This window comes from Psittacula echo (genome assembly GCF_963264785.1).
Source record: "Psittacula echo genome assembly, chromosome: Z".
NCBI lineage: Eukaryota > Metazoa > Chordata > Aves > Psittaciformes > Psittacidae > Psittacula > Psittacula echo.
The window spans coordinates 38,887,011-38,913,304 of record NC_137742.1 but is presented as its reverse complement, the minus strand read 5'-3'; the positions used below and the strand labels follow the sequence as shown (position 1 = coordinate 38,913,304).

The 26,294-nt window shown below is 41.3% G+C and overlaps 2 protein-coding genes across 2 annotated transcripts in view; both read right to left on the bottom strand.

Annotated features, from left to right (window-relative positions):
- Nucleotides 1-10,927, bottom strand: part of TRPM6 (transient receptor potential cation channel subfamily M member 6) — a gene marked incomplete at both ends in the record, with an annotated part of 93,242 nt that extends 82,315 nt beyond the window's left edge. Inside the window, 1 exon segment of the mRNA XM_080636558.1 lies at nucleotides 10,898-10,927. Within this exon segment, the coding sequence (XP_080492684.1) occupies nucleotides 10,898-10,927 (30 nt within the window).
- Nucleotides 10,928-18,897: 7,970 nt separating this feature from the next.
- Nucleotides 18,898-26,294, bottom strand: part of LOC308232229 (carnosine N-methyltransferase-like) — a gene marked incomplete at its 5' end in the record, with an annotated part of 28,901 nt that continues 21,504 nt past the window's right edge. The window contains 3 exons of the mRNA XM_080638303.1: nucleotides 18,898-20,360; nucleotides 24,204-24,764; nucleotides 24,870-24,893. Coding sequence (XP_080494429.1) covers nucleotides 20,202-20,360; nucleotides 24,204-24,764; nucleotides 24,870-24,893 — 744 coding nt within the window. The 3' untranslated portion in view covers nucleotides 18,898-20,201. The remainder of the gene's footprint in view (nucleotides 20,361-24,203; nucleotides 24,765-24,869; nucleotides 24,894-26,294) is intronic.

The following is a 26,294-nucleotide window of genomic DNA, read 5'->3' as shown; positions in this document are numbered from 1 at the left end:
CCTTTCTACCACCAAACCCCAAAAGAGACAAAAATACACCTACATATTCCTTCTGACTGGCAATTTTCTGTTCTTATATACAGAAGACCAGAAGCCAAGTTCATATTGCAATTTTCATTCCAGTGAGTCCTGAGACCTTTGTTTGGGAGTTTTGCCTTCTCGTTTCTCGCCAGTCTGAGGATTAGGATTCCTGCTTATAGTTCCCTGACACAGAAGAGGCTTTGGAGATTTCTAGACTGATTTAGTCAATGGAGTGGCAAGAGTTTGGCTCTGAAATTTAAGGCACATGAGTAGTTTTTAGAAAATTGCCTTTAATCACTTCTCCAATATCTTTACTGTCTGAGATCCTTGCATAATACAGTATTAAAGGGACAATGTCGGGTCAAATTTGGTTACATGTAACATTCAAAAATTAAGCTTTCCAGAAGTAAAGAAATACACCAGAGCATAAAATTCACAGACATAATTGCACCACTCATTTCTTTCAAATCCTTGCTGACAGGGAGTAAGAGCAGACAAAACCTAAAAGATGAGCCTAGCATTGAGGTAAACTGTCCTCCAAAATCCAGGGGTGCCATCAGCAACGTGAGTCACCGTGCCACCATCCCGTCAGCATCACCATGCAGGGGCTCAGTGCTTGGCTCACCAACATCAGAGGACGGTGTGATGCAGCCTGCAATCAGCTGCTGTACTGGGGCCTGCACTCACTCCACCACCCACCCCTCCAGCACAAATGGGGGAACACTTCCATTTCTGCTGCTGCTTTCTTCTGCCCCAGCCCACCCCACCCCCTCAGAAAGGACCTGCCAGAGTCAAAGCCTTTAGATGCAATGCACCAACTAAACACTGATAAGTAGGGGTCAATGTGCATTTGTCCTGCTCTGGAATTAGCTTTACTAAACAAAGATCTGTAGGAAACATTCAGCCCCTTCAAGACCAGACAATAAGCATTGTTCACTGGTTGAGTACTAACCTCAGGAAAACTAGGTTACGCTGCCAAAACAAACAGCAAATTTTTGGTACAATTAGCTGTACTTATGTCCCTTTTGGGGTGAAAAGCACAGAGAATGCATTTTCTAATGAAACTGCATGCTGCTCTGGGCACTGTTCAGTTCCCTGCAAAAGAAAATTAAAAGGCATGTATCTCTATACCAGCATAATTTCATCCACTACTGAAATATAATTATTTACTAGACAAAATAGCAGTAACTGGCTTTAATGACACATTGTAGATACAGACAGGGACAGATACGGAGAAATCACATAATGACTAGCCAGTTGAAATAACAGGCTAGTTCATTTAGGAAAAGCACAGTTGTGCTGGAAACTAGAAAGATCAACTAAAACTGCAGCATATTTGTATTGGTAACAGAGAACAATAATTTCTATTTCGTGTCTCATCAAAACACTACTGCAAGAGCTGAAAGGTGCTGCCAAGCAGCATACCTCAGCTCTGCATACACTGTGTGCAGTGAATCCACTACACACAACCACTCTCCTATGTCTTAAATAATTTCTTAACTGGAAACAGTTATCACTCTCAGAACTATTAGATGAAAGCAAATACTCATTAAGCGGCAACAGATAATCCTGGGACTAATAGATGTGCCTCAGGACTCCAGTATGCTATAAGGAAACTTTCCAGCTCATGGCAAAAATCAGAAATACCCCAAAAGATCACAAACTCATCTTCAGTGCCTGGGCAGGAGGGAGACACCATTCTCAGGTGAAAGCGTAACTGTGAGAAATCAGTGTAATGCTGCATGTGACCAACCCTTATTCAAATACATAGTGAAGGGAAGGAAAGAACTTCCCCTTATTACTGCCACAGCAAGAATCTAGCCTCTGTGCTCAGCACAGTGTTCTAAAATGTCTTAAATCCATTTGGAAAATATCTACACACAGAGCGAGTCACTTGCAGGAACATTAGATACCTGAAATGTAGTCACAGTTCTTAACAGCTAACACTCAATACTATTTCACAAGAGCTCTGCCTATAAGCACATTGCCATCTCTTGAACCCTTACCCCTGGAAACTCCTGAGCTATAGAAGGTAAGGTGGACTCTCAAGTACCATGCATAGTAATTCTCACTTGAAAAAGCAGGACCTCAGCAGTATTTCTGCATCCCTTGGCAACTGGCAAATTACTGCCAGCACTAAAGAGATTTCCAACTTAACAGGCTGTCTTGCAAAAGCTTTTCAGGATAGGAACTTTCTGGTTCAGCATCCATTACATGCATGTTTATGGCATGTAGTAACAGAACAACCGATTGTAACAAAGAACACTTTGGAATCACACAGGATAGAAGTGCATTGTAAAACTCCAGACTCATGCACTGTAAAACATGAACCCAGCGTGAGTTTTTCAAGACATGCTCAGGCCTTCTAGAATTTTCTTGTGTTCAGGCTAACCTCTCAGAAGACAACAACCTGGCTTTGTAACACAGACACGCTGTGGTTCCCCTGACCTTCATCACTACAGTACATCATTACATCTGTTGCTAACTAGCCTCTTCTGCTTATCCAGTCTTTCTTACCTGCTCCTTTGCCCAAGCGCCCAGGACTCTGCACATCTGTGGAAATACTGCACTATAAGTAACTGAATTTGCAATTAAAATTTTCAGCACTACATACTTACAAAAATATTGCATAAAAATTTAATTTGAATGTTTCCACCGTTGCTCACCAGCTCACCATGCCCAGTTACAGGGCATGGCAGACTGCAGATTCAATAGCACAGAAATGTTTCTCTGTTTTCTGCTTTTAAAGATAACATGTAATTTCAGGTCACAGCAGAATTTATGTGATTATTTCCTAGTATTAATTCAAAGACAGCCACTGCAAACATGTTCTCAGATTTTCACAGACACACGACCTACACTAACAGAAGAGAAATTACCTGTACTAGCAGGGTAAATGCAGACCTAAGTCAGACAGGGATAACAGAACTTGTTAAAAATCTTCAGTCATATTGAAGAGAGACTTTATTTTCCATGGCACAAATGGAGGGTGTCAGCTTCTTAGAAATGCATAAATTCAGCTTTCAACTAACAGTGTGCTATATGGCATTTTCTTTCACATTTAAACAACTGCACTTAAAAGCTAAGTATGTGTGCCTAAGTGCTTTTCTGGACTGAGGCCTTACATCAAAGGCTCATAAAAATGTTTCCAGTACATGGATTCCAAACTTAGCCCATAAAGAAAAACTCTTTGACTTCAACGGTCTTTCCAGAATGCTGTCTCTGATCTCAGTGTAGACCACACAATACAATTGAAAGAGTATTTCTGAACGTAAATAGCAGTGGGGTCATGACAAGAAAATGCAGGAAATACTAAATACGTAACTCTTTCCTCATCAAAGACGCTTCCTTGTTCAGCACTTGGATGCTAGCAAAGAGATAATCAACTCACTATTTCTGAAACTGCGTCTCACCTATCTGGCACTGAGTGACCTCAGAGGTCAACCACCCACTGCTGTTACAAACACATTCCTCCATCAAAGGATTCAACATTATACAGCACAAAGTTCTTCACAGTTTAAACCAGGAGGAGGAAGAGAAGAATATTATCTGCTGGCAAATCTCAGAGCTTTCTTTTGTTTGTTTTATATTTTCACAACATGGGCATTAATATTGAATAGTGACTGCAGACAGGCCATATCTGAAGTATCTAAAGTTGAAAACAAATGCAATTTGCAACACTCAGCTGGAGGAAGCATGAAGGGCCCCAGTAAGTCACAGCTTGATACCATCTGTATTACACTGTAATACCACGAAGCTTAAGGGATGGGAACCACCCACACAGCTCACCTCTGGAGCCACCTAACTGTTCACTGTCACTCCTGCCAGCATTGCTCTTTTTGCTCCACTGCTTGTCTCACACAGTAATAAAATCTTCACGGGCTTCACAGCAGAGTACAGCAGCCCTCACACACACCGCGTCATGGGCAGACTGTCACAGGACTGAAATCCCATCTTCTAGGGAGAAAGGGAGCACAGCCTCGATGATTTCTGAGGAGTCTAAAGGTATGGTCTAAGCATGGTCATGGCTCAGCACTCTCCTCAGCTCTGCTCACCTCACTACCATGCAAAAACCAACCAAATAAACTAAAAAAGCTTTTCTTTACAGTGCTCTCTTGCTTTTAAATAGAAGTCACACCATTCACCTACCAATCACCACAGACTCATGAAGAGCCGCCTCAACCCAGCTGGAGGAAGAGCCAGACTCAGGCTGGGAGCAGCCGCTCAGGCTCTTGTTGAGACAGACTCGTCCTCCTGCCCTTTGCCACAGAGGCCATCTGAACACACCCTCGAGTTCTCCAAAGGCTCTTTCTGCACTTTTGGCCTCATGTGCTAAAACACATTCAAGACTTACCATCTGGTTTCTTGCTCTGGAGGTTGGAACAGCAGCCAAAGGGACCCACAAAGGCTTGGGTTTCTCCAGGGCCAGGCAGTCAGGAGCAGCTTCAGTTGATCTTTATGCTGGGCTGCACAGGACAACCTGCCAGCCATCACCACTGCTCTCCCTGCACCAAACCAGGCTGCGACTCCTGGTCCTCACCACACCAGGCTGTGCTCCCAGTCCTGCTACCCTGCAGCCTAAAAGGCTTGTGCCCCATCCTGCTGCCAACTCCTCTCCCCAAAGGCCAGACAGCACTCATTACTCACCAAGCTGTCCAGCTGCAACTCTGTTCGCATGCTCTTGTGAGCTGCGCCAGCATGAGAAGTGAGGGAAGGGCCAAAGCAGAGATAGGCAGATATCTCTGAGAGGGCCATGGCTACATGGCATATATTTTGTAAGCACTAGTAGAAGCTCAACTACGCCTCTTTGGGGGCTAAACTGTGCCAATATAACATAAACTAAACCAGTACTTTAAAGCACCAGCACTGTGATCAAACCTGGGATCGTCCCACACCAGCCAGGCTGGTAAAAAATCTATCTGCAGCCTGACCTCAGCCATGCAGCCTAACCCCACTGACACTGCAGTCAGAACAGGCTACCAACGCCTTGCAGATGTGACCGTGTCCCTCATCACCTCTGTGTAATCCCTAACACCACACGGCAGCTAGGAAACCACTTTTATAGTGAGAACATGATATTTTTGACGCCAAGGAGCTGTTTACCAAGTTCCAGACCATTACACCTGAAACCAGTGAAGGCGACGAGGAGAGAGTCTGCCCTGACAAAGTGCCCATGCAGAGTTTCCTCATTACTGACAACACTGAAGAGGGCTGAGCCCAATTCTCATCGCTGACTTAATGATTAGGAAGAATCAGACACACCCATTTCATTAGCAACCCAAGGACATTTGATTTCGAAACAGTAGCAACAAGAAGTCACACCATCAATAGGTTTTAAAAACCCCTTTTTCTGACTTGTGTTTATCAACATGCAGCACAACAGCACCCAGCTTCTGCCCCAGTGAAAACAACAGCAACAAACTGCTCTCAGATGCCACTGTCTGTTCCCCTATGAGCAGACAGAAGGAACTGGACAACTTAGAACAGTGCATACCAGCAACCACTCTACAGCAGAGATGCACAGTGATGCCAGCTCCAAAGAAAGGATGAAGACAAGTGCTTAATAAATCCTGCCCTTCTTGAGGCTTACACACTTAGAGCTATAGCTCCTCAAAGGAGCCTCTCTTCTTTCAGGACAGGCAAGAGAAGGTGCGACCAGCTCTCAAAAACTGAGGCAAAATTTTAGAGGTAAGAATGTAAAGCAAAAGAAGTGGTAACTCAAAGAATACAGCATGGATCACAAGGGTTCACCTAGTATGTGTGTTACAGAGAAATATGTTTACGTAGTACAAGAATCGGGGAAGCTTTACACAACAGCTGATATAGCCAGCCTGAAAACACCAAGGGAAGATCAAACTTGATAACTCATGGCCACCTCAGTGTCCAGTCATGCTGTGAAATGCCTGAAGAGTTTCAAACTCTTTAGTGCAGTTTTCAGAAACGTGGATTACCCAACCTGGACATACAACCTTCTTGGATAGCACCTAAAAGCCTATAGATCAGCTTGCTAGGGGACATATGTAGGGGGACCCATCTCTTCAGCTGACATGGTGCTAGTGAGTGGAAAATAAATTTATAACTGAGTCATGAAAAGGCAGGATGAAGGGGTGGCTTATCTAGGAAAAGATGTAGGAAGAGATTCGCGCATACTTCACATAGATTTTCCTCCTAGAAAGGTTTTGTTCAGCTTCAGCAGATGTAACCAGATTAGATCCACTCTGATGAACACTGTGAATGTAGCCCAGCATGGTCTGTGCCATCTTATTTATAACACCAGCCATGTTCAGAGTTGTGATGACGGCAGCAGGAAGGGACTGACCTTCTCCTCCTACTGCTTCACCCTTCCCCTGACTTCCTAACCTGTACCACAATCCCACTTTAAAGACAATAAAATAAATTGAGGACAGTTCTGGCTCCATGACCATTAAAACCTGTTTTCTATTATCTCTGGGCATCTCCCACTGTGGTTACACAGAGATGAACAAGAATTCCTTGGGATGAGAGAGGAGTGACCAGCTGCTGCTGCCCAGCCCTAGGCTCTCCACAAGTAAAGCGGCCACGATGTACACAAGTTTCACTGGTCCCAGAGGGAACCATGCTCTTACATGCCAACAACCTTCTTAAAAACTTAGCCTTACGCACATAAATGGTTTAAATGTTTCTGAAAATGTTAACCTTCAGCCCACAGCAGAGCACTGTGCGTGCTGCATGGACAGAAAGACATTCACCAAAACCTCATTTTCCTCTATAAGCTATAGATATTTTAAATTCACCTGCTCTTTTAAAACTACTATATGACTTACTGCTTCCCACTTAGGTGCTCATGAATGGTGGGGGGAGGTAAGAACTATCTTACCCACTCCCTGTCCCTACTACATTTAAAAAGAAAGAAAAAAAGTGAAGGTGGAGCCCAGAGAGAAATGTCTTTCAATTGTATGGTTCTCTATGATTCTTAGGCTTTCTTCCTGACAGTGGTTATTTCCAGGGGCAACATACTTCAGCACACTCACTACGGGGCCAATGACCTTGTAACAGCCAAGAATGCTTCAGCATTTGTCCCTTATCAAGCAACAGAGCAATTAAGGAAACTTAGGTTCAAATATAACTTAGTCTATTTGGTGTTTATCATTTTTAATACCACTATATAAGCCTATTATTGCTTTAAATAAAACAAAATTGCTTTACTTTGGTATAAAATAATCTTACTGAAGAAAAGTCTGTAAACTGATTTCACAACTTCAGGCCATATTTTTTATTAAAAAAAAAACCAAACAAATCCAGCATAAAAGCCAACGATGATGCTTCTTTAAATTAATTTTAGCCTTATACCAGTATAAGCTTATCCCTACAGATGACACTGCAATTCCCCTTGGAGATCCAAAATACACTAAATCTCTAAAAACTGGCCACTTCGTCCTGGTACCAAGAAAATGAGTTTGTGGTTTAACTTCAGGTGTTCACAACTTAAAACACTAGCCTGTTTTTTCTTAGTGTACAAGCAGATAACTGCGTATTTTGAAAACTGTATTAATAAATACTTACAAGGAATATTCCACTGTAAATGTATTCCTCATACCAGCAAGTATATCAGAAATGGATACATCAGACATGCTGCTACAGCACGATCTCTGTGAAATACCATCCAGTATCACAATTTTACCTATAATCACAGACTGCTGTTGTTAAAACCCCAACATCTGAATCACACACGTTTCATCTTTATATTTCAGGAAAAAAAAAAAAAAAAAAAAAGGCTTCAGTCAGCACCATGGTAAAAAGAAAGTAGCGAAAATTTACTAGAGCATTTTTCTTATTTTACACCTCTCTTGTAAACCTCATGGCACTCAAATAAAGCTACCACAAAACCACCATGCCCTGCTGTGGGGGCAATTCTTTTTGCTGGAAGCCACTCGCGGCTACTAGAACACAAGCAGGTGTGTGTGTATAAAGTCACTCAAGCGCACATCTGCAAAAGCACAAGGGAACAAGCACCGACACCAGAACATAAAATCACTGGCAGAACAGCCCCGTGTAGCCTGAAAGAGCTTCTCTTTGCCATCAGCCCATCAGTCCAGCAGGTAGGTCTGTTCCCTCCCCAGGTCGCCTGGCCTTTCTTTCAGCTGAACTCCGACGCCATAGACCGACGTGCTCAAGTGCCACTCGTGACACGGCGAGTGCAGCGTGTACTGCCAGACAAAGAGCGGCAGGTGGGTGGTTAGCCTTAGTTGGCCACCCCACCGGTCCCCCTCCCCGATCAGGGCCACCCCGGACACCTCTCACCGCCCCGCGGGGGCTGCGCAGTCCTTCCCTGTGCGGAGAGCGGCGAGACCCCCGCCCGCCCCCTGCCTTCACCTGCTGGGCCGCGGCGTACCGGCCGCCCCGCCGGGACCAGCGCGGGTGTGCCCGCGGCCGTCGCTCCTCCGGCGCCGCGCAGGGATCGGGGGACGGGTGCCGCCAGCCGCCTCCTCGCCAGTCCCGTCCCCCGCGGCAGACGGAGCCTAGCTGCGAGAAGAGCAGGTCCCACCACGCCGCCATGCCACGGGCGATCCGCGCCTTGGGCTTGCGGGGCGGGCTGTGCACTGGCTGGGCGCGGCGGCTCCGGGGCGCCGTCCTTTACCCCCGGCTTCTGCGCTCAGGATTTGACCGGCGGGTATTGCCTCGGCGCGGCAAGGTGCAAGCTGCCGCAGGGCATGCGGCGAGGCTTCCGAGGTAGAGCAGCAGAGTGGCGGCTCTGCTTTTCCCGCAGCGCTGCCGAGGAGCTGCCGCCTCGCAGCCCCTCGCCGACAGCGTGACCCCCGGCCGCGCTTTGCTTCGACCCTGCCTAGTTCCTAACCACGTCGAGAAACTGCATCACAAGTATCCCAAACTCGGCATACGGTTCTTGGCTCGACTTTGCCTGCAGTTCAGCTTCCTCTCTAAAGCCCAAGGTCTTCCTCTAGCTATGTTTTACAGTGTTGTGATAAGAAAACACATAAGGTTACAGCAGTCATGATAAATGTAATGGGAAGTGCAAGAGGAAGCCAACAATTCTCTCCGGAATTATGAAGACTTGAATCATATGTAGTCAACACGTTATGGAAAAGCAAAAGGTGAAAAACAGTAATTGTATTACAGCGCAGTATGATGAACAGCTTAACCAGTGTACAAAATACCCAGTACATGACTAGTTTATTAATTAAAATCTTCATAAAGTGATGAAATTAAGTACAAACCCCAGCTTTTGAATACTCTGGTTCTTGATCTTCCTGTTCTTGCATCCCTTTTTACAAACTGACAAAATGAGGAGAAAAAGGATGAACCTCAAAACTCCTTTCAGCAGGTATCTTTGTGCCCTGCAAGATCACAGCCATCTGACCAAAACAAGCACGTGCAGCAATTATAGTTGGTTGTACCTACTGCAGACCAACACAACAGGCATATGCCATTCTCCCCTTATTCTAAGTTTCATTTTGTTTCCAGTCTTCAGTGTTTGCTCCCAACTTGTTTCTCAAACTTGACTCAAAAATCCCTTTTTTTTTTTTTGGTCCCCAAATACCTTCTTCCCAATAACCAGTCCCAGCCTGCGGTTCTTTCGTTTCTCTGCTCTGCCTTCTCTGTATTTTGCCTACTGTTTATTTTATTTTGTTGGTTTCAATTGTGCCACTGTATTGACTGTGAGCTCCAGTGTCTACCTCCCCTGGATTTTATCATTATTTTCTATCCACGTAGTCTTTCTAGATGTTTCTCCCATCTTCTGGTCTAATTTTAGTTCCGAGCCAAGCCATGTCTTCCTCTGTGGTGCCCAGCTCTCCCTCCTCCTCTTCCCTACAGGAGAGCTCTGCCTTCAGCCCGCGTCATCTTAGTGCAGGAGCTTGGGAGCAGAGCCTCCAAGAGCACCAGGGAGAAGATACTCCCACTGCCAGGTCAAGCCCCAAGGCTCAGTAGCACCCCAAAAAACAGAGCAGAAAAGCCAGCCCAGCTCTGAGGTGTGCCTCAGGGCCTTTTGGAACATTACCTGGTAAACTTTGCAGTGGTTTCACATTAACTATTCTTTCAAATACAAGCATAAGAAAACTGCTGCCAGCCTCTTGCCAGACATAAGTTTCTGCTTCTTCCACCGCATCTATTTTGTCTTTAGACTTCTTACACTGCTCTTCTTAAACAGTAGGACTTGAAAAGCATTACAGCTTTCAACAACAGATTACACTGCTAGAAATTTTAGCAGGTGATGAACGGCATGTTCGTTCTTTCCCTAGCTACACCTTTTAAGATATTATTTTCAATTGAATGTTCTCAAACAGGTAATCCTGAGTCAGCACAGAAACTTTCAGCTCAAATTGTCTAGTTACCCTGATGTTTATAAATTAATGTTCTTTTAATAACATACATCAGTCACTCTTCATATGAATCTGAACCCTGTAAGAAACCTGAAACATATGTATCCCAGCACATGCAGATGCTCTGCACTTCAACTGGGACATAGCTAGGTGCACATACTCCTGACTGCAAGCATTTTCTTAATTCCAAATTTCTGCCATTTCTAAGTTATGCATCTTCTTTCAGACATTAGAAATTCCCAATCTTCCCTGGAATGAAGACTCACCATATATTATTATTATATTATATTATATTATATTATATTATATTATATTATATTATATTATGAAGACCTAAAAATCTGCTCTGCAAAGCCATACAAAAGGATTCTTATGCTGCTGCAAATTCTCACACCAAATTCTCCATCACTTCACTGATATGAAGACACGTTTTATAACAGACATTTTAGTAGTTCAAAGTCCACATAACTATCCTGTTATCTCGAGATGTCAGAACTGTTGAGATGTTTTCTCCTGCAGCCCTGCTGCAGAATATCAGTCCTATATTTCTACAGGCTTACCTTGAGATCAACGCTATCGTGTTTGTCCATCCTTTATGCTTCTTTTTTTTCATAAATAATAAGCTGTCACTTCAACAGGAGTGCGGCCAGCTCAATTCTTGGACACTTGTTAGGAACCACACATCACACCTGCTGCTTTTCATGTCCTAAGTAAGTGAAATGCCGACATGTCAACGTATGACTGCATTAATTCATGCATAACCTTCCATTGTTTTCAAAGTCCAAAAATCTGCTACCAAAAAGCAATCTTAAAGGAGGATTATATGCTTAACAGAAACTTTTACCAAAACAGCAATGGCTTTGTTTCTGCTGTTTACATGGGGAGCCAGTAAAGGCACAAATATCCAGATACCCACACTCTGTTCACTGTGTTCTGTTAGATTGTACCTCCTATCCAGCAACTATATTAATTTTGTTTTATATTTTCAGCTGTGTTTAATCACAGCTCCTAAAGGTGTGTCCAGATTCTGGAATGAAAAAGACAGAAGTAATCTATATCTTATGCACTGATCTGCTTTAAAAGGAACTCCCAGTTTCATTGTTTCATCATCTCCAAACACATAGAAGACACTGAGTTTTGTAAGACCATCTACAAACCTTTACCTTTGCCTTAGTTCCCTAGCAGATCTTCAAGAACTGATGAAGCAGCAAAGAGAGGAGCAAGGAATAACACTGGTAGAGACTGCTTCTAGATTTCTCTCTGTCCCACAACAAATCATCCTGCCACTAGGCTTATTTACTTTTATCTTCCCACATGAAAAAAGATGTCTTGTAAGTTAGTCCAGTACCAAAGGCTGGCAGCAGATACATTGAACGCACACTCACCAGATGATGACTGTTTCAGCTATTGCCTTAGCATGCTGTGAAAGACACTGTGGCAGGTTATTTTTCTTTATAGTGAAAAACTTAAATCTTGTTTTACCACACAGAAGACGGACTACAACAGAATAGAATCTTCTGCTTTCATCTTTCCCTTCAAGTTACAGTGTGTACAGGCAACCTCCTGGAACAAGCTTAGGGCATGCTTTATTGCTTATTTTACAGTATGCAAATATACAACGATTATTGCAGGTTTGATTGTAGTAAATCTTTCTTCCTGCTGCCCCATTCACACTGATACTAGACACTGATCTGCTAGCAAATACTTTCCTAAGAGGGAGAACGTGACTTCCCTCATCACAAATAAACTGATCTTTTTAGGTAAAGTTAAGGCTGACAGAACCCAGGCAGGCATACAAATGTCCATCAGCTACTGGTTTACATGACAGATGCGCTTCAACAGGAGGCAAGAACGAGGACAGTCTTGAATATTGAATCATATACAGCCAGGATGCTATGTGTTCTTCTTGTGGTTTTGTGGTGGTTTTTTTTCAATCAGATCATTCAGTGGTGGCAACAAGTAGTTACTGATACCTGAAAATGGCTCAAAATCCTTCAAGATAGTTCAGACATCATATCTGCATGAAGAATTATCCAAAGTCAACAGGACTGTCTGCAGAATTTGTCACATGAGAAAAATCAGCTTTTAAAAAGGCTTTATTAAGAGTTTGTAGTAAGTTGCCAGGAATGTAGTGGGGTAGGTTTTGTGAGCTTGATGGTCACAGTCGCAAATAACCAACCATCAATTCCCCTGAAACACATTCTGTACATTCCTCTGAAGTCAGCGCAGGTCCAAAGAACATATAGTACAGTTTAGTCTTGTTACAATCTTGAGTAGTTTCTGTGCTTCTGGTGATAGTCTCATGGAAACCAGCATAATACTTCCTAAGGCAGGATGTCACAGTCCAGAATTGAAAATTACTGTTTCAGATGATGTCATTCGTCTCTTGTTACTCAATTTTGTCAACAGAGGCAGAAAATGAGTGAAGAAGGCCCAAGAGGACTCAGTGGAGGATTGTGTTTAACAGCTTTAAGACATAGCAGTCTCCGTCTCTTGAGAATAAACCCCTCACATTATGGGATGGAGAAGTACAATATGCTTTTGTAGGGTAACAATCATGGAGACAAACACAAAGAAGATACAGGATAAAATGATAACCAATTGCAATTCTTACCACAGCGTTAGCTGACTCCTCAGATGCTATGTGTAGCTAAACTGTAACACCTTAAAAATTACTAAGTTTCTGGGGAGCCTTTCTTCAGCGATAACACAATGCCTACGTCTAAGAAGTAGTAGGGCTTTTGTAGAAGTCTTATGGAACATTGCCTCTTCAGTTTGCTCTGCCATTTCCTATATCCCTGACTGGCAGATTTTTCAAACTCTTCCAGAGTACTCCCAGAAGATGTAAATTCTCGTTTGTCAGCTCCCTGGCCTGGGTAAAATGACAGGCATATGGACCCTTCAGTGAGTCATTCTCCAGAGGTGACCCCAGAGCTTTCAAAACCTCATTTTATAACAATTCTTAAAGCATGTTCTTTTCTATCTCATTTTTTTTTTTTTTTTTATACCATATACAACAGAACTTTTTCACAGGGACTACACAGAAGGTAGAACTGGGAGGATGTAGGTTAGTGTTAGTAACCACACTCAAAAGATGTGTCAAAGAAAATGCTTTAAGCTTCAGAAGAAGACAAAAAACTTCCTGCTTGAGATGGAGAAGAACCTTATCCATATGACCTTTTTATTTTGAACTAACCAAAACCTATTTTCCTTAAAAATAAGGGTTAAACAGTGATAAATGTACACAGAGCGCAGTGCTTCGCAAAGGACATCTATATTTTATTGACCCATGGCTGGAGGCAAAAGAAAACCTGAGAACACTTAATAGGGTATCCACCAAATACACTGAGCACACAGGCTGTCAGGATGGAATACACTTGTGCAGAAACTTAAAGCAACACCAGATTATCCTATGTAAGATGGACTGATTCATGGAGGATAGTACTATCCCAGTCGAGTCTTCAAAGGCTGAGGGCATCTGAAGGCACATCTATATTCATATAGACACTGTGCCTTTAAGATACAATTGATGAGTGCTCTGCTAACAACTCCAAACCACTTGGCTCTTGGGTTTCACAGGCTGTCCTAGCAATTGTCGGGGTTTGGGCAAGGGCTCCCCATCAGGCACAGCTTGATGGGAGGACCACTGCAGCACAAGAGGCAAGTGACCATATAGATTCACCCAACAGAGATAAAACCCAGCACGATTTGAGATGTCAGTAGTTAGCACTGACAAATTCAGGATATTCACAGATAAGCTGCACAACATAAATGGGGGAGAAAGGAATACATTGAAATCAGGTACCAGAATCTGTCTCACAGCTCAGAATAATAAGAAAGAAAGATAATGGGGAGCATATTCTACCTTTTACGCTATTGTTGGCATAAAACCAATTACGCAAGTAAGCATTTTGATTACCTATTTGTTTGATTCAGACGGACTCCACTGACCAAGCTGTATCCTTAAAGTACTTTATGGGCATAGGTCCAACTTTGGGCACAGAGTCCACATTGCATATGTGAACTCTAAGAAAAAAACCCAACAAACATACTGGCTACCAAAACCATTATAATTTCTCCCTGAACACTTGCCATGTCACAGAAATGAAAACATGTTACTATTTCCCTTCCAGGTTTGATATTACTATTAATGTCAAAAGTATAAACATATTTTGCTTATTAGCCATACCTTTCCCTGTCATATCCTACTGTATTTCATGATCATACTTTTTTATGGGTTCAGTTTAAACAATGAAAAGCTGTCTTTGGTATCTCTGTACTTACACATTACACATTTGGAAACACAGAGGTTTATCTTGAGACTCTCCTCTTTTCAATCACAAGTTTCTCCAATTCCTAAAAGGTAGAAGTAGAAAAACATTATTATGGGATATGCAGATGAAATATTTTGTCATTATTTGATAAAAAAAAAATTGTAGTTTACAACTGACAATCATGAAACCATAGGATTTTGGTAGCTTGTTTTTTTTATAACAAAGTAGTTCTTACATAATAATTGCTTTCTATGCAGTCAGAAGCAAAATTAGTTTTCTAAAATGCCAGGAAGTAAAAGAAACTGGAAAGAAATTTCATATTCTACAAGTTGAAGCATCAAAAGGGAATATATTTAATTAGAAGAGCACTGTGTGCAGCTCAAATGAAGGATATTACACAGTTCACCTGTGTCAGAGAACAGAGAACAGATGTGGCTCATTTCCATTCACAGTTGTGCATGAGAAAACTTTCCTCTGGCTTACACTTCATTGAAGAGAGTACAATAGTGGTTTTGTTTACTTTTCTCAATCTCATACTTGGTAAGCCATTTATTTCATCGTATTCCAATCTAAACATGAACCCCGGGTATTCATATAAGAAAAGTGGAAAAAAAATTAATGTTTAGCCAGTCCATATCCCTTCTTTCAAAAATTCACTATTATGAAAGAAGACAAAACAAAACCAGGAAAACCCACCACAGTAATTCTTAAAAGCAAAATAAATTTACAAACGAAAATTTGACTTTGCCTCCATCCTCCTTTCACGATTTTTTGCCCTGGAAATGGTAACTTATCTGTAATAGGAAAACTTTTCCCTTCAGTAATGAAACAGTTATGAGCTTTAAGAAAAGGAACAAAAATGATTTTTAAGTCCTTAGAAGTTACTCAGAAGTCATGAATGGTGGAGATTTTTCTTTTGACCAAGAGCATTTAAAACACTTATTAATGAGTTCACTTGCAAATTAAATACCAGTAATTAAAATTACTGTTTGCTTCATCAGTATCAAATTCTCTAACACAAGAAATTTGAAATAGGAATTTTAAATAAGCAACCTTTTAATGACTGTTTGAAAAACCTTATCTGAAATTTTCCCATACAGTTCAAATATACTGTTAACTCTGTATCAACATTTAAATATGACTTCATGAGTTAAGTTTTTTATGAATTACCACTTACCTTTTTTCCCCTCATTTTTAACGAGTACATTTCAAGTAGTCTTCAGCCATCAACTGAGGTTTATCCATCCAACACACAATCAGCTAAAGTTTGCTTTCCAGTTCTAACTGATGGAAACAGTCCCGAGAACTAGTGCCAACAAATTGAGAGCTTTGGGGTTTTTTGGGGGTGTATGGAGAGAGAAACAAGAGACGAACCAAGGATTCTTGACAAAATGTTTTTAGTCCAGTTATGGTGAACACCTTGTTCACCTTATTATCAGGAACTTGTGACTTGATTTGTCTTCATTTATCTATCACAGCAAGGAAATGATTAATATTCATGATGTCACTGCTCGAATTTTCAGTAGCAGTTCAGAATAAAAGCATACCCAAAACGTTTTCCAGATTCACTGTGGTTTACTGTGTATGTATATTGCCACCTAGAGTCAAGGTTATAACTGTAGGCATGGAAATAATTAAGCCAGACCATGCATACCAGCCATTTTGAAATGCTTCTTTGAACATAAGGTTTGTTATTCCAAACAAGTCTGTGCAGCCTAATATCGCTTACTGTAGCCACCAGATGCTTTCACAAAAAGAGACATGAATGCCCCACGAGTCTGCTGTAACCATAATTAGCTGCCAAACGCTGGACAGTAACTATCTTTGGTGGCACCTGGAAACATACATCAGACTCTCTTATTTTCTACATGAAGGTTCTGTGCTGAAAATATTACTTCACATCATTGGTCTGCTGGCCAACTATGCTTGCACCCACTTGCTACACCACTTACTCACTGTCACCTATCTTTCCCCCTCCCTTCTTTCTTCTTTAATACCACAGTCATAGAACCATAGAATAGTTAGGGTTTGAAAGGACCTTAAGATTATCCAGTTCCAACATCCCTGCCACAGTCGACTTACACAAAACATGGTCACCAACACAGCCTGGTATTCATAGTAGTTCTTCGCTTTCCTGATTCTGAGTGAGCTTTAAAAAGCTCCTGGAGGTTTTCCTATCTCAGGAGCCATAAATACAGTGCAGGCTGTCAATAAAATTGAATCAGACCATGTAAAACAGGCCTTAAGTTTAGAATGAGGCAGAAAATTTACAAAGGCAGGCAAGCATGCTATTTAAATGTGCTTTGAAACGTATTTTAACTCCAGCATTTCATTTGTCATCAGTATGCCCATAACCTTTACTGGTGCTACTTCCAGATTCAACACCCTTTTCAAACTGGGAAGTACCTAGATGGTCTCTGTGGTTACTCCATATGTTTTCTTCACTTGTGACAGTGGTTCTTCCTTTTAGGGAAAAGCAAACTCCCAATTACCTACAGAGCATATAAACAGTTTTCTTCTGAAAGTTTAAGAACATATCTGATAGGCTGAGAAAGTTGGGGCTGTTCAGCCTGGAGAAGAGAAGGCTGCGTAGAGACCTCATAGCAGCTTTCCAGTATCTGAAGGGGGACTACAAGGATGCTGGAGAGGGACTCTTCACTAGCAACCGTAGTGATAGGACAAGGGGTAATGGGTTAAAACTTAAACAGGGGAAGTTTAGTTTGGATATAAGGAAGAAGTTCTTTACTGTCAGGGTGGTGAGGCACTGGAATGGGTTGCCCAGGGAGGTTGTGAATGCTCCATCCCTGGCAGCATTCAAGGCCAGGTTGGACAGAGCCTTGGCTGGCATGGTTTAGTGTGAGGTATCCCTGCCTATGGCAGGGGGGTTGGAACTAGATGATCTTATGGTCCTTTCCAACCCTAACTATTCTATGATTCAAATGAAGATCGTCAGTTAGTAGGTATTATGCTACCCGATTTATCTTAGAATGTGTGCTGACATTTTGTTATTTCAAAAGAACTTTTTATTCTCAGTGGGTATGAATGCAGTTGCAAAGCAAAACATCTTAAGCTTACTTATAGTTTATGCACAGCCCTTGAACAACAGCCCTCTAGAAAAATGAGAGTCAGAGGTCACAACCAGTGTGTTGGTAGTCCACAGTGACACATGGGTGTCTGGAAACACCAGACACTGAACAATGGCATGTCTCAATCATACCTTTTGACAGCTCTAATGCACTTTATGTCATCTAGCATCTCTCCCCCTTACCCTGCCCAGCCTTTCAAATAACCCAAATGCTCAGACTCATTTCAAAAAGTTTTCAAAGGCTTTTAAATTTGCCTCTGTTTGCAAACAGACAAATGGAAAAAATTAATCAGCTCAGCAAATTCTCTGGAAGTAGCTGTAACATTCCAGCACATAACCCAGAGCCCACGACTGGAACAAGCTAAGAGGAAAAGTGCTTGCCTACAGCGTAATTGCAAACAAAGTAAGCATATGGCCTACAACACAGTGCAAGCTTAATTTGTTAGAAAGGGCTTATTTATTTTGTTATGGAACAAAGACAATAATAAAACCTCTTCTGTCCTGTGAATATACTTGAGACAGATTTCAGCATTAAAATGCAGTCTATTGCTAGGACATACCTCCTGTATATAAAGCTCCAAGAAGATTTGAGAGTGACCCAAGTTATGTCTGCAAAGATACTAACTAATCATAGAATAGTTAGGGTTGGAAAGGACCTTATGATCACCTAGTTCAAACCCCCTGCCATGGACATAAACACCTCACACTAGCAAAATACTGGATCCTGAGAATACTGAATGGTGTGAAATTTAAATCGCACAAATATAAGAATGCATATATTACCTAGGGTAAAAAACCACAACCAAACAAAACCAAACCGAACACCTCAATGAATTAACAAAACCATTTCCTCATTAATTTATTTTAGTTATAGTAAATGTGAAATAGGAGTTGCATTCTTGCCAGAAAAGGAGTTTGTTTTAAAAAACATTTTTAAAGTACCTCCTATGACAAGTTGATGTACTTGGAGTTTAAAAGTGTAATTAAAAACGTGTGAGAAAAATAAATGTTGTTTAATTATATATCCAGCTAACGTGACAGCAGGTAGGAGCATATCCAAACAAGCACCATGAAAGGCTTGAGTCACTAAGTCACCTCCTTTCTTCCATGGGTACTAAGAGATCCTAACAATCTAAACAAATAAGCAGTAAATACACAGAGATACCTTATCGCACAAATACTGAAAAAAAGTTTCCAAAAGTTTACTAAGAAGGCTGACAAGCTGTATTAAGCAAAAAGACCTAACAAAATGACAAAGTTAGAGAAGCAACAATCTTAAGATATAAAATCAGGTACTTCACACAGTAATATTCCCGAAGTTTTCAAATACACACAGGCAAAACTTTATTTTCCTTCAGCATCATTAAAAATACATTATTAAAAAAAAAATAAAGTTCACAAGTTGCCTTCTTCAGTAACTCCAGAAAAAATACAGTGTTTTCTATCCTTAAAGACAAATCACGTTTGCAAAGTCTGACTCATACAACTTAAGTCTATTATTAAAGACAAGTATTTCTAAACGTACTTCAACTTGTAAATAAATTACAGGAGACAAACATTAAATTTATTATTTCACAGCAAAAAAACCCCCACTAATTCAGTGAACTTCTGTAAAAATTCTTTGCAAGATCCACAGTCTGCAAAAACTACACCTCAGTCAGTTAAGTTTGAAAAGTCTTGTGTTGTAATTTTATATTGTATTAACTTTTGTTGACATGCACACCTGCCATTTCGATGCTACCGGCTGGTTCAGAGCTAACATTATATAGAATAAGAATAGCATTAACTTGAGAATGAACCAAAAACCTAAAAGCTGTCTGCCCTCTGCTTCAGGCAATCTGAACAGGGGAAGGTGAAAAAACTTTTTCACAAGGAAAGTATGAAAAACTTTCAGAACAGTGGCAGCTTATAGAAGAAAAGATCCCCTTTTTTCTCCCCCTTCTCTTCCACACTTGGTTTTGGTTTGCATAGAAAAGGGAATGTTCTGTCTAGTTTTGGTAGGCTCTTATTTTTTGGTTTAGCTATCACACATGTAATAAAAGCAACCAGAAAAACAACATTAGAAATCTCTACACTAATCACTACAGTTTGTGTGCTTTATTTCAGACGATAAATATTTCACTTCTGGGTACCACAGTTATATCTTTTTGTTCAGGACAGGCAAAATGATCTTCCACTTTGTTTCAGCATGTGACATACCTAGTTATTTTAACTGCATCCCAAACCCCTAATTTTCTGTAGTCTTCTTTTAGCCTGCCTCCATGTTTTCAAGCATTCTTTCCAGACATCATAGCCTAAACTATAAACCTTCAGACAGCTTACTATTAAGTACCCAACAGTAATTATCCCATCCACTTGGACAACTCACACTTCCTTTTGCAGACTGACATAATGCTGTTTCTTCAAGAAGGCAGAAGCATGCTTAGTTTTCTTCCAAGCAAAAAAACCTGAATCCAAATGGAAACAAGTTTCCTGCGAGTACATGTACAACCACGAAACAACTGATCAGGTTTCCATTTCAGTCTCCATGATATCAGTCCTTGGAGGAGTTTTAGTTTCTGAGGGAGTCTCTCCATCTAGGTTCTGAATATCAGACAAATCAATAGCAGGCAATGGTGTTCTCCAATACAGGAATGAGTTATACTGACAGAATTGTTCTTCTGGCTTTGAAAACAGACAAAAAAAAAGCAAAAAAATGTTAATGCGTTTCACAGCAATACAAAATAATAAAAAGAAACTTTTATAAAAAAACTTGAAACAATAAAAACTTACTTAGCTGTTCATATTAAAAGTTTTTATAATTTTACACAGAAAAAATATGAGCTATTTCTAAGTAAAATACCATACAGAATCTCCACCAAGTCATAATTTACTTTAGTCTTCTCAAATATTCTTGCTATAAACTACTGTACAACCTCTGGGTAGCTCCATTAATTTCTTAAATTTGCAGCATTTGCACACAGTGATACTGTAAAACTTGTGCAATTATTGGACTCCATATACAAAACCATTCACTACTTTTTCTTCTAAGTAAAATACCATACAGAATCTCCACCAAGTCATAATTTACTTTAGTCTTCTCAAATATTCTTGCTATAAACTACTGTACAACCTCTGGGTAGCTCCATTAATTTCTTAAATTTGCAGCATTTGCACACAGTGATACTGTAAAACTTGTGCAATTATTGGACTCCATATACAAAACCATTCACTACTTTTTCTTCTCACAATGGTATACAAATATCATGCGCATAGAAGCTGGTATTCAGAAGAATGTGTTTAGCTATTTTACATCAATTCAGAGGATGCTACCTGCAAGAAAAGTAAAGCATTGAGTAGTGTTTCTACCACATTCTGTTTCTTCTTTTCTGTATCTACATTTTGTACTCAAGTACACATGAAAAAAAAAACACCTCTTCTAGGGGCAGGGAGGATAAAGTTTAAGAACTGTTATGTAGTATCAGAAAAGCCTTGGAGGAACACATACTTATCTACTACTTTAATATTGCACTTTTTTTTTTATTTATCTGTTAGAAAACACACTGTATGTTTATAAACACGTGTTGTGGTTATAAGCAGTGGCCACTACGTGCATGTTCCTATGGACATGATAGGAATTCTTAAGTCATTCCTTGCGTCTTGAGCACATAGGTTCTTCTGGTATGTAAAAACACTGAACACTGCCACAAACCTAGAATAATGTACTTCTGTATAATACTGGTTTGTATTTTTCCTAACATACAATCGCATTTTAAAAATATTTTATTTTAATGTTGCACCTCTCAACAGGTGCTTACAAAAATATTTTTTAACAAATAATGGTGTAACTTTTTTGGTATGGTTGCTGAAAAATGTCACGCTTTGTCTGCTGTCTCTACAACAGAATAACAAAAATCTAGTGTTCAAAACCAGCAGTAAGTATTGTCCCTAAACCCTCTTAGATACTGCAAAATAATGCTTCCCCCCACTCCCCAAGAAAGAGAAGCATGTAAATTCACCATACTTTCCATGTAAAGAATATCTGTTTCTACTGGTTACCACAAGAACCTCTCGTGAACTACAATTTCCTGTACTAGGTAACCTTTTTTTTTTTACAACAAAACCCCTGTGTTATTCAAGGTTTGTAATAATTAAGGGAGGCATGAAAGATGTAGACATTTCATAGCAGCAGGAGAACTGTGTGGCTATACAGTACTACTAATGTGAATTTGCTCACTAGGAAAAGATTGTCTTCAGGGATAATTAAAGAACCAAAGTTGCCATTAATGGGAATTGAGACCAAAACCAATTAAGTGATTTAGTGCCACAGGAACAGAAGGACTGATTACATGGAAACCGGAAGAAAGCCAAACTATAAGTAGTTGTACACATTTGCATGAAGATACTTGTAAACTGTAATTTTTGTACTGCACAGCATTAATAAACAACAAAGGGAAGATTTTCCAGTCTGTATTCCAATCTAGGCAATGTCACCCACACTGAAGCAGGTGGCTAACAAGTTCTTTGGAAAAAAATATCTAGCAATGGAGTTTTAGAAACCATCAGCTACTCTTACAGATTCTCCCCATGTTTAATCCAAACTCCCTTATATTTTGATAAGTTACTGCTCACAGTAGTAGGTAACACACACAAGCTCAGAGATACAAAAGCTCAGTATCTGTGGATGAAACTGTTCAATTTTTACGGAGTTAATTTTGCAACTCTAGTTGCAAAGGTGTGCTTGCAAGTAAAACTCAAATAATATTTATTCTCAGGACAACTGTAGTATAATTGGTATTGCTTGTAACTTTAACAAAAACTGTGAAATTAACAGCGTGCTGATCATGCTTGTTACTGTAATGAACCTACACAATCCACAAAACAGTGAAGAATAATCCCGACCTACAGCTGTGTTTTCAGAAAGGTGTAAAAATCACCATCTGAAATATCTTTGTTAAAAATTGAAAACATGCAAAGGTAGGACACATGGAAAATGGAAAAAACTCTTTCGTGATGTTAAGCAAGCTTTATTTTTAAGGCCAAAACTGTACTTACAGAACACAATATTGTACTTCAAGAACCAACCTGTTAAAAAATACAGTCCTACAAAAATATTTTATGGAGAATACTCTTTACTGTGTGGAAATCCAGTGGGCTTATTGTCTTCCTACCACTGCTAAAGCTTACAAAAATATGCCTAGTAACCCTAGGGAAAAGAAAAGAATTCAGCATCATATCTGTGATGAAGTAAAACTGTTCTGTAGAGGCTTGCACAACTTTTGTTTAATTTCCTTTGCTTGTTCTTTCCTCAAAAATGAAAGATATGTTTGTGCTTAAAAGGTACAGCCTAAAAAGGATGTATAATTTCATAGGCCATAGAATTTTCCCTTCAATTCCTCTGTGCTTCAATTTTACAATCCATCACCAAAAAAAAAAAAAAAAACAAAAAACAAACCCAAAACGCAAACAAACACAACCAGCCAACCAAGAAAACACCATGAGGCAAAGCCCAAGAAAGAAAAGTCACCATTTTCTTTACAGATCATAGGTGAGTGTTATCCAGTCAAAGTCCCCGACTTCTCAAAACCAGAATCTAAAACTGGAGTTCAAAGCCCATTCGACCTGACTATAGACTTTCTGCCGCTTCTGTATTCCTGGATCAAATACTTCGGTCTCACTTAAAAGGTCCAGGTGGGAGGAAAGGTGAGTTTACATACATCAAAATTCTAGATAGCTGTAAAAGCTGATCTAGTATTTTATTTTTTGCAAGACTAGAATTTTCTTAGTACAGGATTTTGTTTTCTGGCCTAATGTGTAAACTGTGGCCAAGACCAGGCAGAAGAATGTATGTTGTTAAAAAGTAAATCAGAAAAGTAAATTCAGAAACTCACTGTGCGTTCCAGTACATCCTGATCACTAAATACCTGATCCCCTTCCCCCGACCACTGCCCTCATCATACGCTTCAGGTAAAAGATACCTGGTATTGCCACTAAAAAGCCATCCCAAACAGTAAGTTAAAAAGTTGTTAGATATTGTAGTAAACCTGACCCGCAAACTTAAACAGCACAGGCACTATCAAAATGAACTCTTCAAGCTCCCCAACACACTTTAAAATGGGGATGTGGCTGAAGGGAAACCTAATTAAGGTGAACTCCTGTTTCCCACCAGTTTTTCAGGAGGAAGGAAGGGCAGGGAAGAGCTAGAAATGCTACTTCTTTTGCTTGAGCAGAAATGAAAACTAAAACTTTTTAAGAGGCCGATTAACAGTTAACACCGGGGGGCACAGGGCGGAGTGCCGGGCGTGGGTGATGGGCATCTCGCCCTCACGTCCTGCGGCCTTCCCCGTTGGCTCCCCCACGCCGGCGCAACGGGGTGCTGCCGCTGCCCCATGATAACGCCTCAGCTGCCACCAACATCGCCCACCAGTGTTTTCTCTCCCGAGGCGAGCAGCCGGGGCCCGCCCACAGCGTCAGCGCCGCGGCACGCTCCACGAGAGGCCTCCCGCCTTCTCAGCCCCGCTCCGTTACCTCAGCGATGGCGGCGCGGTCTTTGCCCTGGCCACATGCGCGTCCCTCCTCCGTCCGCTCGTCCTGCGGCACTTCGGCCGCGCCGCGCCGCCGCCGCCTGCCCCCCACGTCCCCCTGCTCGCCACGAGGGCTGCACCCGCGCAGCCCGGGCCGCTTGCCCGGCGGCGCCTCAGCCTCCTCCAGCTTCCGCTTCGGGGCGGCAGGGCCGGCGCCCGCCCCTTCGGCCCTGGGACGCCGCTCGGGAACGGGAGCGCGGAGCAGCGGCGGCTCGCGCAGGAGCCGTTTGACGGGCACGTGACACACTAAGGGCTCCGCGCGCCGCTTGGCCATGGAGCCGCCGGCTCCGGGAGGTGCGCGACCCCGCTCACTGCACGGCCGGCCGCCGTGCCGGGCAGCGCACATGCGCACTGTGCTCCCTGCCCACCTCCTCCTTCCCTCTCCCCCGCCTCGGAAGGGGCGTGCGGGCAGGACGCTGCCCGGTGAGGGGCGGGGCACAGCCGCGCCGTTACCGCTGAGTGGGCTCGGGAAGCAGAGCGCGGCGGCAAAAGGTGACAGCGAGCCCTAGCCAGATAAAGTCTACTGCAAAGCTTAATGTCCAAGAAAAGGCCGGTCCCACACTGAGAACACCGGGAAGCGCACGCAGACCTTGAAACCTCCCGTCCTTACCGTCGTCACCCATCCCGGAGCGCACTGCACGTAAACAGAAATACGGGACGCGTTACAGCTCCGTATGAGGAGTGTTATTACACTGAATATTATGCAGCATTTTATTTTACACCAGATACCACATACAGTTTAATAGTAACCTAAATTAAATGATCTTGGCTCCTGCTGACAGATGCCTCAAGCATTACCCCCTATCCCCATGTATACAATTGAAGAATGTGATCACATTCAGTAATACACAATTATCCCCATGAATAAAATACAAGTTTAAGAATGCCAACAGGAGCTCAAGTATAAAACACAGCTAACTCATACAGCTTATTCATATCATTATTCTGCTTCCAACTCCTAATGCAACCGTTACAATTTAAAAGGATATTGGGGAAAACTGGCATTTTCTAGATGATAAATAAAAGCACATCACTGTACACTTGACGTAAGGAAATAAAAACATTTTCCAGAAGCAACACATAAAATGGCACTTGTGACAATGTAGAGTGGCAAAAAACAAAACCACTAGAACAAAAGATAGCCACAGTCTACCAGAAAGCAAGAGCTGGTTGCCTGTTTGTGCAGAACAGGAACACAGCATTGTAAGTGTAACTACAGACTGGGTAGGGGGCAGACACTGGGCAGTATTACAGATACATACACTACTCAGCAACAGCATTATCAGCATTCACCCAACATCTTAATTCAAGGAGCTTGAAAAACAGGCAAAATACTAATCATACGCCATCTAAGGGAAAAAATAAAAATCAGAAAGAAAGCAAAGAAGCACAAAGTTCCTCAACAATAAAGTAAGGAAATTAAAGCAAGTTTCTATTATTATTAGGTGTCCAAGGGCTTTTATATTTCATCTACTTTATGACAATGGCAATGTTTCAGTTTTAAACACATTTGCCCTGGAGCACTGTAGATCTCCGACTACTCATTTTTGGGGATTTTAAGAAGAAAGAGTTCAAATAAGACTAGTTAAAGCAAAGCTATAATTGAAGACTGCTGCAGACCAGAAGCCCTTATTCGCAGTAACGATTCTGAGCAGAAAGTGGCATGGTCCTGAAGCATATCCAGGCATGTTGCTCTCTTAATGCAGCATTTAAACTATCAAAAAAAAAAAACAAAAACAAAACAGTTTGTGCTTTTCCTCCTTCCAGACTTTCAATTTAGGAACAAAGGCACAAATTTTTTGCCATAATGGGAAAAATCCAAAACCCAGTAACAGATTCATTGAAGAGATGTAATCAGCACATCCCCACAAAAAAAAAAACAAAACAAAACAAAACAAAAACAAAAACCACACACAACCAAAAAACCAAACAAACCAAACCAGAAATAATGGAGAACAAGCAAGCTGTCGTCCACTGCCATTATGACCAAATACAAAAAGCCTTTGATTCCTTACCATAATATTTTTACATTTAA